General features: G+C 55.2%; 1 protein-coding gene across 3 annotated transcripts in view; it reads right to left on the bottom strand.

Annotated features, from left to right (window-relative positions):
- Nucleotides 1–2,961: 2,961 nt before the first annotated feature.
- Nucleotides 2,962–14,505, bottom strand: part of SMOC1 (SPARC related modular calcium binding 1) — a 152,650-nt gene continuing 141,106 nt past the window's right edge. For 2 of the 3 annotated variants that reach the window (XM_027570983.2, XM_027570981.2), the window contains exons 11-12: nucleotides 10,663–10,907; nucleotides 2,962–5,062 (exon numbers count right to left, since the gene is read on the bottom strand). In XM_027570983.2, coding sequence (XP_027426784.1) covers nucleotides 5,046–5,062; nucleotides 10,663–10,907 — 262 coding nt within the window. In that variant the 3' untranslated portion in view covers nucleotides 2,962–5,045. The remainder of the gene's footprint in view (nucleotides 5,063–10,662; nucleotides 10,908–14,505) is intronic. The other variant, XM_027570982.2, reaches the window with a different exon arrangement.

The raw sequence follows: 14,505 nt of genomic DNA on the forward strand, positions 1-14,505 counted from the left end.
GGTTTTGTAATGGGTGGAACTGAGCTTCTAAGTAAGAGAAGTAGCCTGGAAGTTGTCATAGGGATCCACGGCACAAGGGAAGGAAGGCACAGTAAAGCACCGCAGAGAATAGTGAGCACAGAGGACACATTTCATGTTTGTCCCCAGGGCCCCGAGATTCCTTGCTGGGGGCTCTCTATCCCCTCTGAGTTCTCAAGCACTGGGGAGCCTCAGTCACCAGGGATGTAGCTTCCAGGTTGGGGGGGTGGGCGTTGAGAGCTCACAGGACAGAAGGTGCATTCACACTGTACCATCAATGTGGTCTATCGGAAGCAATGGACATACAATGCACCCCATAAGCTGTGAAAAAACAAGGCCTCTTGTTCTTGGACAATGTAGAAATTGCAAATTTTTAATCGATGTAGAAAAGGAAACACAAAGATAATCTATGTTGTGATGGTCACCGGAGTTGTTCACTAAATATTTCTAATTCTACTCTGGGCACTTACCAGCTGCCTTTGAGTTAGGTGGGAACCTTGTGATTTAGTCAATGAAATGTGGGCCAAGTGACATGGAAGCTTTAGGAACCAGGGTTCGATGTACCATGTGTCCCCCACCTCCCCTTTTTTGCCACCACAATCATGGAGGACAGAGCCTCCCTCAGCCTGGGTCCCTGAGTGAGAACAAGAAGGCGGAGCGCCCCCTGCTGACGTCTCACGGATTCGTTGCAGCAATGAGAAGAACACCTTTGCGATTTAAGCCCCTGAGGTGCGGGGCTGTATGTTACTCCAGCTGATCCTGGTCTCTCCTGATTCTTATGAGTAGGTTAGCGATGTGCCCATCATTCAGTGAAGAGACCACAATCAAGTATGCAGCCTCTCCACCGTCAAGCGTGTGAATGATCAGGGTTGTCCCGGTCGGGTATGCCACACCCAGGATCAGGGACATTTAACTACAGTCAAAGCTGTGGCTAGGAAGACCCCGGGGCAAAGCGACCCTCAAAGAGTGCCCCTTGTTTAAGGGAAAGGGGGCGGTGCAGACAGGGGAAGGACTGAGGCTGCATTGGTGAGCTGTTGGCTGGGGGTGACGTGGAAGAGACTAGAAGGAACTGGCCAGAGTGCTCACCCAGATTTGCTAAGAAATAACAAGAGAAACCTGTGTCACATACTTCGTACCCCATTCAGTGGGCAGGCATGACCCTTCTCCGTATGGATTCATGGAAGTCACCCAAAGGGGAGTAGCGATGCAGGCTGTAGGGAAGAGGGCTTGATTTCGTGGCACTGTGCGAGAAAGGTCATTTCCCCAGTCCCCACCTGCACAGTGGAACAGAAGGCGAGTGCCACAGAGCAGAAGATAGGAGTGCTGCAAAGGTCTGCAACCACACTTGTGGCCTTGTGGGTATTCGGGAACTTGGGAGCAAACGGCCAGGTGACCCACCTGGCTCTCTCTGGGTTTTTCTACAAGGCAGCCAGCTTCCCAGCCCCTCTCGGTCCCCTAGAGAACCAGGAGTGTGCACTAGCCTGCAGGCCCCTCCTCTGACGGCAGCACAGGCCCGTCGATCCTCCTCTCCCCACGTCCTAACTGAAAATGTCCTCGCTCTTTCCCTCCCCACAGAGGCTAGGTGTGGCTCAGGAGCCTCTTGGTGAAGGAAGACACGGGATGGATCCATCTTTTCCTTGACTGCTGCTAGTAATGGTCCTCCGGCCCTTGGGAGGAAGGACTGGATGGGGCTGCAGGCTGGTCCTGCACTCACGTGTGAGCTCAGCCCTGTCCTCTCCCACGCCAGCCTGGGCGTCTCTGCCAGAGGCTAGGTCTACCCCAGGTCTCCCGCTGACGTCCCCCAGGGGCAGAGGCCTCCCTTATTTCTCTCCCCCAAATCCCTGAAGCCTATGGGAGGCCTCTGCAAACCAGGGGGCTTTTACTGAGACTCTAAACTTCTCAGAGGAAAAAGCACTCAGAGCTGAATGCAACCACCTGGGGTCTGAGCGGGACGGGGGGGGGGGGGGGGGGGGGGAGAGGCTGCTGTGGTAGCCACTCAAGGAAGGCAGCCGGGAGTGGGCAGGAAAGCTGGGGGTGGGTGCCACCAGCAAGTCACTGAACTCCCGAGCGCGATTCGTGTGACTTGGAGAGAAAGCGGTGACTCGCCGGCTGTGGTGAGAAGTGGGACGTGGCGTGTAGACCCAGTGCGTGCTGAGCCGGGGGTGAGCCTGAAGACGCCGTGTCAGCACTCAACCCGCGCGACGACGTGCAGGGGTGACCCTCTTTCCCAGGAACACTTCGCTGAAGAAAGGGTTAGGGGAGAATTTTCAAGAGGAATTACCTTCTGTTCTCCGCAAAGGACAGAGGGGCGGAGGGTGGCAAAGGAAATCTGGAGGAAGTCCTCAGAGGGCGTTGGGGAAGCCACTTCCAGGGACAGCTGGCCCCTTTGTGTGGGGAGGGGGTGAAAGGAAGAGATGCCAGCAACACCCGAGAACATCTAGAGCCTCCCCTCAGCTGCCAATCCCCACCCTGCAGCCCCCCAGCAATGTGAACCAGACGAGCAGCCTCAACCTGAATACCCCAGAGATGGCATGAACCCCTTTGGGGCTCTGCACCCTATCTACAGCTGTTTCCCACCTCGGGTCCTGGGATGGGGATTATGGCCGATGTGCCCACCCCCACCAGCCTGAAGCCACGGAGCAGGCTCCCCCCCCCTCCCGCCCTGCCCCCATAGCACGGCCTGCAACATTGCCGACCTTCCAGTAATGGTTTGCAGGGGGGGCGGCAGCTGTACCAAGATGCACAAACATGGTAGGTGAGGACCAAAGGGATCAATATCCTCGCAGCAAAGCGTAGGGACACCTCTCAGCCACTTCAGGGTTCCCTTCTAGTCTGATAGCTCGGACTTCCTAGAATCAGAGCACCAGGGAAAACCACCCAACTTTTAAGAAAAAGAAACCTTTCCATCAGAAGCAGCCACCCAAAGAAAGAGGCAACAGCTACCAAGGTTTACCCATTTTTATTTTTTATAAAACAAGCTACAAATATCTCCCTCCATCCTCACAAAGGAAAGCCACACAACATAGCCTACCCGTGTGTGAGAGAGAAGATGCCAGGGTTGTGGAGGGGGGATTCTGAATTTCCACAGGGGGGCGCCCTCTCTGTGTTTTCATGCTCCTTCCAGGCCAGGGAAAGGGGCCGGGGCCTTCTGGAAGGTCCATCTAACTCTAGCCCGCTGGGTCATCCGGTCCAGGCCAATGGCGGGTGGGGGGCTCCCTTTCCTCCTTACCATGTTGGCATGTCTTAGTCACCCCTGAGACAGCCTCTAGGACTTGCTCAAGAACCTTCTCTAGTCCAAGGCCCCGCCAGAGCATGTCCTGAGGAGGCCGTGCCCGCCCCCCAACTCTGCCCCTGGCACTCCCCGAGCAGGGCCTCGAGTGGGCCCGTGCTTATGGTGCCAACGCCTTCCAGACCCGAAATGGGATACACAGTCTGCTGAGGTGGGTGCACTTACGGGAATGCTACGTGGGATACGAGATGAGGCCGGATTTCCAAGAGCAATCTGATAGGGGCACCGGTCCTGGGTCACTTGTCCTCCTTCGTTGCTGCCACGGCCGCTCATGGGAAGAGAGGCTAAGTGTCACTTGTTGTCCTCTGTCTGACGGCTGTCTGAATGGGCCACCCGGGCAGAGGAAGGCTGGGCAGCCTGCAGTGGAATCCCAGTAACATGTCTGTGGAAGGTGAGGCCCGGATTTCCCCCTAGCTGGGTTATTAGCCCTACACTTCTACAGCGGGTAGAAGGAGAAGGCCCAGAATCAGTTTTGCTCTGAAATTGGCCTCAAGCCTAGAGGCCCTTAGGAGCATTTGAGGGAACAGGAAGAACCTCAGTATTGGGTTGAAAAACAAAGAAACCACTGAGTTACCAACAAGATGACCAGCCGAACTCCTCCCTCAGGCTTGTCATCACCACTGAGGGCAGGATGGCAGGGGAGATACAGAGTGGAGATGAAGACCCAGGCTGACCCTGCGGCTGAGAGGGCCAGTCTCGGGAAGCCTCGCTTGTGCATTTGCAGGGGGCTGGCACCGCACTCATCAGTGCTGGCCTCTGTCCTCTTCCCTCCACTGCTTAAACATCAAACATCTGCTAAATAGAAGGCCCCACTGTATCTTTTTCTTCTTTGCCTCCCTTCTCGTGCTTTACAGAGTAGATGCTAAGCAAGGGTGAAAATCTTTCAAATGACCTAATGCAAATCGTCCGAGAATCATTTGCTCAGTGGGTCACGAGGATCCTGGCATACTCACGGACGCATCCTGGGCCGCCTGAGGTCCAGAGAGCAGGACCACATGGGCGTGGGGGAACTGGTGCCTGTGCTGGCTGCTGCCCTCCCTCTGGGGGCAACTCCCAACTGTCCCTCAACCCAGCCTCCTTTGGGAAGACCAAACGCCCAGTGACCCGCCGGCTCTGACAGCTAAAGCAAGGGCAGGACCCTCCTCCCGCCAGAAAAGAACCAGTGGGGTCTACAATACAATCGGAGGGCTCCTGTCTTCGTGCACACCGCGGTCCGTCTCCAAATGGGATCCAGGTGGGCTAGGGATACAGTCCTGGGTTCTAGAAAGCTGGGCTGTGTGTCCAGAGCCCCCACAACGAGGGTGGGGTTGGGGGGAGGAATAAACAAACAGCAAAATGCCAACACCTGTACAAAAGAACTATACAATTTACATATATATTTATGTACAGTATATAAATCTCTTTCTTCTCAGTCCCAGCAACAAACACCCACCCACCCACCCCCCACCAAAAAAAAAACCCCTCAAAGTTGTCAGTAGCAGATCCAAAAACTTACAATAAGATAGAGAATAAACAGTCTTTTTCCCTTTCCTTTTCCCTCTGTGGTATGAGATACTGGTGTTTAAAAATGAAACCAAAAAGAAAACATGCAAATGAGAGTTATCAAAAGTGCAAACACGGTGGGCACCACTTATGTTACACGGGATGTGGCCGGGCCGGGGGAGCTGGTGAAGGTTAGGTGTTGGGTGGTCCATCCTGCCTCCCTGGTCTCCCCACCTGCCCTTTGGTTTTCCGCTCCTTAGACGAGGCGTCCTGCTGAGAAGGGAAAGCAGAAGCAAGAAGTCAGAGGTGGGTTTATGAGAAGCCCCACCGCGCACATCCATTTACCTCACAAGGGCAGCCTGTTAGACATGGGCTGGGCAGGACACGGGGAGCCTCGACTTGCAGAGAAGCCCGTGTTTCCCCAGTCCATCCTTTTGCCCCCATGGCGCACCACAGTGGCCCCTGAGACAAGTCTGGCATTCCAGAAAAGGAGGCCTTGTGGAGGCAGCACGGCTGGGGGCAGGGGGCGGGCAGGGCGCAGCCCGTATAAACCATACCACTCCCAGCCGCTAGCCTGTCAACCGTCAACCGGGGAAAGGCAAGCGTGGCTTTGTACGTGGGGACCGCAGGATCCTCGTAGCATGAACCAATCTTTCCCTCGTGTCCTCCGCAAACAAAAATGGAAAATGGGAGCCTAGGGAACTTGGCCAACTCCTCCACTCCCGCTGGACTACCAACGCTGCATTTAGGGGGCCCACGGAGGGGACCCCAGAAAGGCATCCTACTGAACGGGTTTGGGCCTGCTCATTTTCCCTGGGGGATGCTGCCAAGACTACCACCTGCAACAAAGAGCAACATATGACACTCAAGGGGCCTTGACCCAGAGGACTGGTGGAGCTTACTGGGTGTCTATCTCCTCCAGCCCCCAGAATGAAGAATGGATTCAGGAGAGAGCCAGAGGTTGTGCTGCCTGTTCTGTGGATGTTGGTGGCCCTGGGCTGCCTGGGTGAAGCCACCGCTGGCCAGCACCTTTAAACAAAGTCCCTTTCCATGAGCCAGGCCCTCACTGGGGTGCCTCTCTGAAATCCCCTCAGCTATTAGCTAAGAAGGGCTTTGATGCTGATGGACATTTGCATAACCTTCTTGGGTCCTGGTTCTCCAAGTCACAGAACATCAGGCGGGGAGGGAATCTTAGTGACGATCTGCTCTCGCCCCTTCACCTAACAAATCCAGAAACTGAGGCTTGAGCAACTGAGTGAGTTAAAAAGGCCCAAGTCTCCCCCTGCTAATACCCACTCTGCCCCAGAGGGTGCTGATGGGTCTTGGAGGCTCTTGCAGGGCCCAGGGTTCCTCGAGGAGGAGTGGGAGCTGAGAGGCCGGTGGACCAAGAGCCGGGCCAGCTCTGCGTGACCCCTGGAGGCCGCGTGACTTTGTGCACGTACCTTAACCCCGCTGGGTCAGTCTACAGAATGGGAATCGGGGCCACAGCTTTGCTGCCTCTACCCTGCCTCTCACAGGCCTGCCTCGGGGACTGACTGAATCCATGAAGTGGAGGAAGGGCTTTGAAGGGCATGAAGTGCTGCAGGAACCCACGCCCACCCATGGGTCACGCGAACCCACAGCTCAACGCCCCCCTCTCCCAGTCACACTCCTAAGACCTGAGAGCGACAGAACCCAGTTTGGGGGGTGGGAGCGGGGCAGATACTGATATGTCTGATTTTACAGATGAGGAAACAAGCCTGGGAAGAGAATGATGGGTTCGGGGGCCGGCAGGTGGGCAGTGACAGAATCCCTTCATTCATCTGCTCCGTCCAGCGGCGGCTTCTCTCAGTGTTGGGCAGAAAGATTCAGACACAGGGAGAGAGAGAGAGGCACCTTAGTCATGCCGCCCGCCAAGCCGAGACTCGGGAAAGGAAATGCACGCCCAGTAGGATCCAGCCCTCACTTGGGGAGGCTCAGGGCACTAATCCTTTACCAAAATCCCGTCATTTACCCCACGGGGCAACTTTATATGATAGTTACAAAATGATCCAATTGTCCCTGTGTTATGATTGGGGGACTGAGACTTGGGAGATGGCATAGCTTTTATGTGTGAAGTGAACTCAGGCCTGGCTCTGTCCTCCCAGCACCACGCTCTTAGGGGGTGCGGGGGACGGGGGGTGGGGGGGCGTGGGAGCCTGAACCCAGGGCAGGCGGCATCCTCGGGCAAGGCCAAGGGAGGGCTGAGATGTTTCACAAATGGAGGAACTAGTCTCCAGGCTGCCTGCCTTACAGGATGGTGACCATCATCCTGACGAAGATGTTTTATTAACTGGGGAGGAGCAGCTAAGAAAGAAGGTCCGGCCCTCAGAATGTCTGACCCCTTCATGCCCTGCAGACAGCTCAGCTCCCCAGTGAGCAGTCTGCTTAGTAAAAATACCTGTGTTCACAAGGCACTTCCAGAAAATGTGGTCCCAGAGACCCAAAGGGACACTTGTTCCTAAACTGCATGTGCTCCCCCAGCCCCCTTGAGCCCCCACCTGGTCTGCAAGCCCCTCTCAGCCCACCAGAGGGCACCGCATGACACCAGATGACCAATGCCTGGACTCAGGCCCCACATAACCTTCTACCCAAGTGGCTTTTCTGCCGCTCCCCAGAGCAGAGGACCCCAGGGAAGCTGCCTTCAGCCCGTGGGCGTGCTCCTCTACTACTACCAATTTCTTTTGCGCGTTCACCCCGAACCAGGGTACTGGGCTAAGTTCCTCACATGCACCATCTTGTTAAATCTTCACACCAAGCCTATGAGGTAGATACTATCATCTCCATTTTGCAGGCAAGGAAACTGAGGCTCAGAGAGTTTAGATGACTTGCCGAGGATTACAGGGCTAGCGAGTGCCAGGGCTGGGATTAAAAGCCAGGTTTGTCTGACTTCAGAGCCTCTGTTCTTACCCGCAGCCCGCCCCCCCCCGCCCCCCGTGCCTCTCACTAATGGTCCTTTCTCCTGCAGGCACAGCCTGCTTAGAAACTATGGGTCTCCCCCCTGAGTTTGCTGGTGGCTCCCTGCTCCCAGCAGCCTCTACGCCCGTTCACACCCCCCCAAGCTGGGTCTGCTCCCCCATTTCTCCGGACTCACCACTGGTCTTGTCTCCCTTGGCCTTCCTCAGGCAAGCAAGACTGGCCTGTTCACACAAGGGACCAACTTCGAACACTCTGAAGTCCTTCTCATGGAGGGGACAGCGTTCTGGCCTGGAAATTCTGAGGCTGGGTCCAAGTGCCAGCAGTGATGCTACCTCCCATGTGACCTCTGACCTCGAGCAAAGTGCTATTCCTCTCTAGGCTCACCTAGACACCTCGACTGCAAAACGGCCTGAGGACACATGCACACACAGATGTGCCTGCACACACACACACAGATATGCACATGCATCAACCCAGAGAGACACGTGTACAGACATGCACACGTACACGCCCACGCACAGACCATGCACACACATGCAGAGACAGGTGCACGCGCAGATGTGCACACAAACACTTGCCTACACCCACAAGCATGCCCGCGGGGACACGCACAAACACGCTTGTGCACAGACACACGCAGAGACATGCACACGGACACAGGCGCCCCAGCCACACTTCGAAACAGGCAGTGTGTTCCGGGGTCAAGAGCCGTCCCAGAGCTCTTGACAAGAGGTCACCATGCTTGGCCTCCCCTTGGCATCTGTGTGCTGCATAGACCAGAGGGGACTGAGGGCAGAGTCATTACAGACCCCCGTGGGTCCGACCCTCCTCGGTCCTTATGAGCTCCTGGGTGGGCCTGGGCTCTACACCAACACTGGGTGGTCTCTCTCCAGGACTGGTCCTCTGCCTGTGCCCTGGGAAATACACGATGGTGCCAGGCACGGCGCTGGGCAGGGGGAGGGTGGGCCAGGAAGACTGAGCCTCAGGTTGTGGGTGCTGCTGCCTCAGGCAATAATCTTAAGAAGAACAGTAACGTTGAACTTCTATCCAGGTCCACCGTCTCAGGCTCTGGATAAATGTTTCACTCACTGTCCCGCTGAATCAGCACAACAATCCTATGAGGTCGATACCCTGGTTGCTCCCATTGTACAGATGAAGAGACCGAAAGCCAGAATGGCTGCGTGGTTTGTCTATGGTGAAGGAGCTAGTCTGTGGGCAGAGGGCAGGGTTTGAGTCATGACATTGCACTGCATCCTGGGGGAATGCACTGAGGCGTCCTCAACCAGACAGGAGTGGCCAGAGCAATGAGCTCACTCACCCAGGGTCACAGCTCCAGAGCCGGGGCCAGAACCAGCCATGGAGAGGGCAGGTCCCAGACAGGGTCCCTAGTGGTCATTCATCCGCTTCCTGTGCTACCCATTGGGTTCAGTGCCTACTGAGGGTTAGCACCAGGAAAAGCCCTTATGTTTCCTCCCTGGGCAATCTCAGCTTTTTCAAAGCTTCCACTTCACATAAATTGGTATCACCATCCCAGACCCTTCACCTGCACTAGAGAACCACCCATCCTTCAGGTGCATCCAACCTGACATGTCCAAACCACACTGGTTGTTTCCATTTCCTGCACTGCAGCCAGAATGACTTTTTAAAGCAAAACCAATCCAATCATTTCTCTGCCTGAACCTCTATGACAGCCCTCTGCTACCCCTATGAAGTTGAGACTCTCCCCTTGCCCCCCGTCACTCCCCCACCCAGCTCTTGCCACCTTCAAATACACATTTCAGTCCCACTAACATCTTTCAGTTCCTCTACTACTGTTCCCTCGCCGCTACACCTTCATGCTTCAATTGCCATAGCCGAGAACACCCCTCCCACCCCTGACACCTTGGCTTGGCCATCTCCTACCCATTCCTCAGGTATTGGTTTAGACTAGGGCTTGGCAAACTTCTCTGTCAGGGACTAGGTAGTAGATATTTTAGGCTTTCTGGGCCATGCACAGTCTGTCATTTGTTCTTTGTTGAAAATTACATCCCTTTAAAAATATAAAAAGCACCCTTAGCTCACAAGCCATACAAAAATAGGCCACGGACTAGATGGAGCCCGTGGGCCATGGTTGGTTTAGACATCACTTCCTGCACCAAGTTCTTCCAAGGCTGTCTGTCCCTGAGCTAATTTAAGTGCCCCTACACATGTTCCTACAATACCCCACACTTGTTCTATCATGACAGAGATGATTAGGTTTCCACCAGAATCCATGTTCTCCTCTGACCTGGGCTCCCAGCCTTCCCTACTGTGCAGTGTGGCCTGGTGGCCCTTCCAGCCCGGGAAATAGGAGAGGTGATGTTTGTCCCTGCAAGACTGGCCCATAAAACTCCCCCACATGCACTACTCCATGCTTGACTCCATCTGGCCAACTGGGAATGGAAATGACCCCCAGGGTGACCTTGAAGCCACATAATAAAAGATGACGAACCATTCTCAGCCAAGATCTCAGAGAGACTGCACAGAGCAATCTCCATTCCTATTCGTCCCCCTACGCACACACACACACACACACGCACGCACACACACACCATGACCTGGAATCCCGCTGAACTATTGCATGGGCAAGATGAACAGACTTGTCCTGTGTTGAGCCATTACATGTGTGGGTCTACTCATCACTGTGGCCTGGCCTATCCTGAGGCACTCCTACAGCACTTAGCACAGTGTCTGTAAATACTTCCATATCTGTCTCCTTGGTAGACTGTGGAAGGACAGGGATTTTACCTGTCAACTCCTTCACTGCACCAGGCATCCCGTGTAGAGCATAACACATTCTCGGTAAGTAGTTGAACACATGAGTACCCGGGGTCCCCTCTACAGGGGGGAGGCCGTGGTCCCTGTTCCCCGGATGAGCCACGTCCTGGAGGGCCAGGAGCACAGGTGCGAGCACTCACCTTCTTTGCTGACACCCAGGCAGCCCTTCAGCTCGGGCAGTGAGATGACCTTGTCCTTGTTCAGGTCACAGTAGTCAGTGAAACGCCGGGCACACTTCTTGGGCTTGGCTTTTTTCTTCACGTAGCGCTTGAAGGGCTTCATCTCCCGCTTGTTGATGTCATTGCTGCTATTGCTATCCAGCTGGCTGAAGTACCAGTGCACCACGCGCTCCTCCAGGGTGTGGCTGGGGTCCGGTTCTGAAAACCTGGGCCACAGGCAGACCCCCCGCCCGCCCCGGAGAGCCCCACTCAGGATCCTGCAGGGACCATCCACCCTGCCGCCAAGTCTCTCCCCCAAGGTCAGATGCCAGGGTCCTCGTGCTGTGCTGCTGGCAGCCAGGGAGAAATGGCTCTTCTGAGCCAAAGACCTCCTGGCCCCACACAGCCGGCAGCAGGATTGAACCATCCTCTCCTGCTTGACCCTCAAGACTGGAGAGTTTATTTCTCCAGGGTCCCTGAGTGGGCCACCCCCCCCCCCCCCCCCCCGCCTTGTTACATGAGCCTGTCTCACCCTCTGCCATAGCCAGGAGTGTTCTTGTACACGATGGGTGCTCCGGATATATTGGCTAGATTTAATTCACCTGAGTAAACCACAGCTGGGATCCAAGCTGTCTTCCTGGCCTGGTGTTCTCTGCAGGACAAGCTGCTGTTGGCCCGGGAACATGAACACTCAACGAACGGTACTATGGGAAAGCGTGCTCTGAGCACATGCACACACCCAACACCAGGCCAGGTTCTGGGATGAGTGGCCCTGGCCTCAAACTGCTCAATGTCCTGGCGAGACAGAGCCAAATACCCTGACATCAGGCAGTGACGATTCCGTGTGAAGTTACCATGGTCTGTCCCTGTCAGGCACCAAGGATGGTAGGAATCAAGAGAAGAAGGCTCTCGATTGGTGGACACAAACAGAGGTTCTGAAACTGGCAAGTCCCAGACCTACTGTGGGTGCGTCTCTCCATGCAGAGGTTTTAAGACTGGAGGTCTGGGATGGACCTAGGAAACCACAGGTATACTAGAACCCCTGGGGATTTTGCTTAGGAGTACCAGACTAGAGCAACCAAGAAGGCTTCCTGGGCTCAAGGGGCACAGTGATGACCACACGTCTAATACAGTCCTGTCTACACAGGACATAAAGTGGCAAGACCAATGTTTTTATGTGTAGCTGTACGTACGCCCTACCCACCCATTTTATTTACTTACACTCTATCTCCCCCACCCCCCACAAACCCATTCAGGGTGCTAGCTAATACGTAAAACTTTTAGAGCCAATGACTGGTCTGCTCCAGAGGGGGTGACTCTGGCTCCTGCCCTCAGGGCTTGGCACGGAGTAAATGTGGCCCAGGCCCTTGTGTTCAAAATCCTGGGCACCTTTCCCTTTGTAGGGGGGAGTAAGGCTGAGGTTGGGAGGCCAACACCTTCAAGCAGTCTGTAGGGCCCTGGGTTAAACTACAGCACTGCCATGCATCAGAAGTGGAGGTGGAGGGGCTCACTTCCACACAGGGATCCCGGACCAGGGGTTCTGGGCTGCCAGCACATTCTGAAACTGTATCTGGCAAGAAAAATATCCAAGGCACTTGCCAAAACCTCGGGGTTCTTCCCTGGGGTTTGCGGAGTTTTCCAGAAGGGAGGGGAATCATCTCTGACCCCACCCTTATAAACGAGCCAGCAAACTCTTTCCCTTTCCCACCCTCAAGTGACCTCAACGTTTAGGGGAAAAGAAGTTTCATTACCCCAAAAAGCCAGGCATCCCTGCTAAATGCCCATTCCTAATTAACTGGATTGCAGTCCTGGGCAGGACCCCCTGGGCATCCTGGGCTGATTCCCAGACAGCACAATTACTCCGTCTGCCAGTGGGATGTCATCCTGACAGGTTTAATGTGCGGAGTACCCAGGGAAGGTGTGAGGGACCATCCGCCCCTGGCTCTTTGGGGATCTGCCTAGTCTGTCATGGAAGACAGGCTCCGAAGGTCTTTGGAACAGACGTGGAGCTATTTGTTGTGGAACTCAGATTTTTGTTTCTGCCAGCTCGTGGTATTTTGGTGTTTTAGCGCTCCCTCTGTTTTACCCACAACATTCACTCTCAAGCCTGCAGGGTAAACCGGGTGAGCAGCGGAGAATTCTCTATCAAGATGTCCACGGCCCAGGAAGGAGGGTGGCCAGCTCCCTCTCAAGCACCCTGCCTGCCTGTGTTCCCCTAAATGTGAGGGGCCCCCACCCCGGCTGTGGAGGAGAGCCAGGAAGAGCCCCAAGGGAGGCGCTCCAGCGGTCCCACGGAGTGCTCTCCCCCTGGGCCCCTCCCGCCAGGGGCCCTGGGAGCCCCGTGGGCAAAGGCAGCTCTTTAACCTTTAGGCTCAGCATAGCGTCATGTCTACCTAGAGGCTGGAATAATAAAGCCTCAGTCGCCCAGCCGGGAAGGGATGAGGTCATCCCGCCCAGCCACCCTGCCAGGAGAGGCCCGCTGCCTCCAACACGTGTTGCTGGGGCTCCCGCCAGCCCGGTTCTCAGGGACTCCAACGAGGGGGCTCCCCCACCTTCCTTTGGACTGGTCCGCGCAAGAAGCAGCTCTTCGCCCCACTTTACAACCTCTGGGAGGTTCCCCCCATGCAGAGCGACCAGCATTTTGTTCCTGCTCCCTCCTCCTTCCTTTTCTTCTGACTCTCCCTCCCTGCCCTGTCTCCCTTATCCACTCGGTCCTGCCCTCCTCACTCCCCCAGGGTCCTGTGGCCATGACCCCTGGCCTAACCTGGCCCTGGGGGCTCCGAGGATACTCACTTCCCCGGGAAAAGTCCTCCGAGGTCCCTCCAAGCAGTGTCTCTGGTTCCCTTGACCCTGCCACACCCTCAGCCTGCCCTGTGGACCCCGGGGGCCTCCCTCTTCCTCCTTCCTCCCCAGCTAGCATAGGGCTCCCTGCTTCTGAACTCCTCTGACTTCCAGAAACCCACATCCCACCCCCACCCCTGACCACAGAGCCCAGCTCTACATGTGACACTGGCAACGCTAGGGTCCTACTTGGGAACCCAGTGCTTTACCCTGGCCAAGTTCCAAGTCCACTTAAAGCAAGAATTTCTTAGCTTTGAGGGATCATGGACCCTTTGGAGAACCTAAACAAAGTCACGGTCTTCTCTGGAAAATTGCATATGCGCATAGCACTCTGCTGACTTTTGGGGTTTAATGGACTCCCTAAACCTCATCCGAGCTCATGGACTCAGATGAAGAACGCTTGATCTAGAGGGAAGGAGACTCCAGCCACGGACCCAGAAGAATGTTTAACAGTGAGCCTTCTGGAAGAAGATGGGGGGAGACCAAAGGATGGTAGCTGGAGGGGTTTGGAGGTCGTTTCCAACAAATATTTCCAACAAAACAAAACATAATAGAAAACTACTGAAGGCATTTAGTCTAAAACTCTGAAAACCAGGTTTCTGGGTTTACAACAGCCTTAAGTCTGCACCATGCTTCATACAAGATCGAGTCAAGGCTGAAATGGATCAGGAGTCCGGGTTTAGTCAAACCGGCAGTGGGCATGCGTGTGCGAAAGAGCCAGGAGAGGCCTCAGTTAGTTAAGGAGAAGCTGAGATTCTCCCAGGAAAGTGCTGGATGGGTGGGGCAAAAGGGCCTCCCCCAGAGTTTCCAGAAACCTCTCAAGCAGTAGTGGAGTCCCTTCCATCACAGTTAGACTCTCCCAAACTTACCCCTGACCTCAGAGCCATACTCCACTGATCCCTCCGGCTCTTGCAGCCTTCTAGAAGCACCCTCTAAAAACATTGGCAGCCTGCACTCCTAGCTCTAGGCTTACTTACACTGGCA

Source organism: Zalophus californianus, chromosome 6 (genome assembly GCF_009762305.2).
Source record: "Zalophus californianus isolate mZalCal1 chromosome 6, mZalCal1.pri.v2, whole genome shotgun sequence".
NCBI lineage: Eukaryota > Metazoa > Chordata > Mammalia > Carnivora > Otariidae > Zalophus > Zalophus californianus.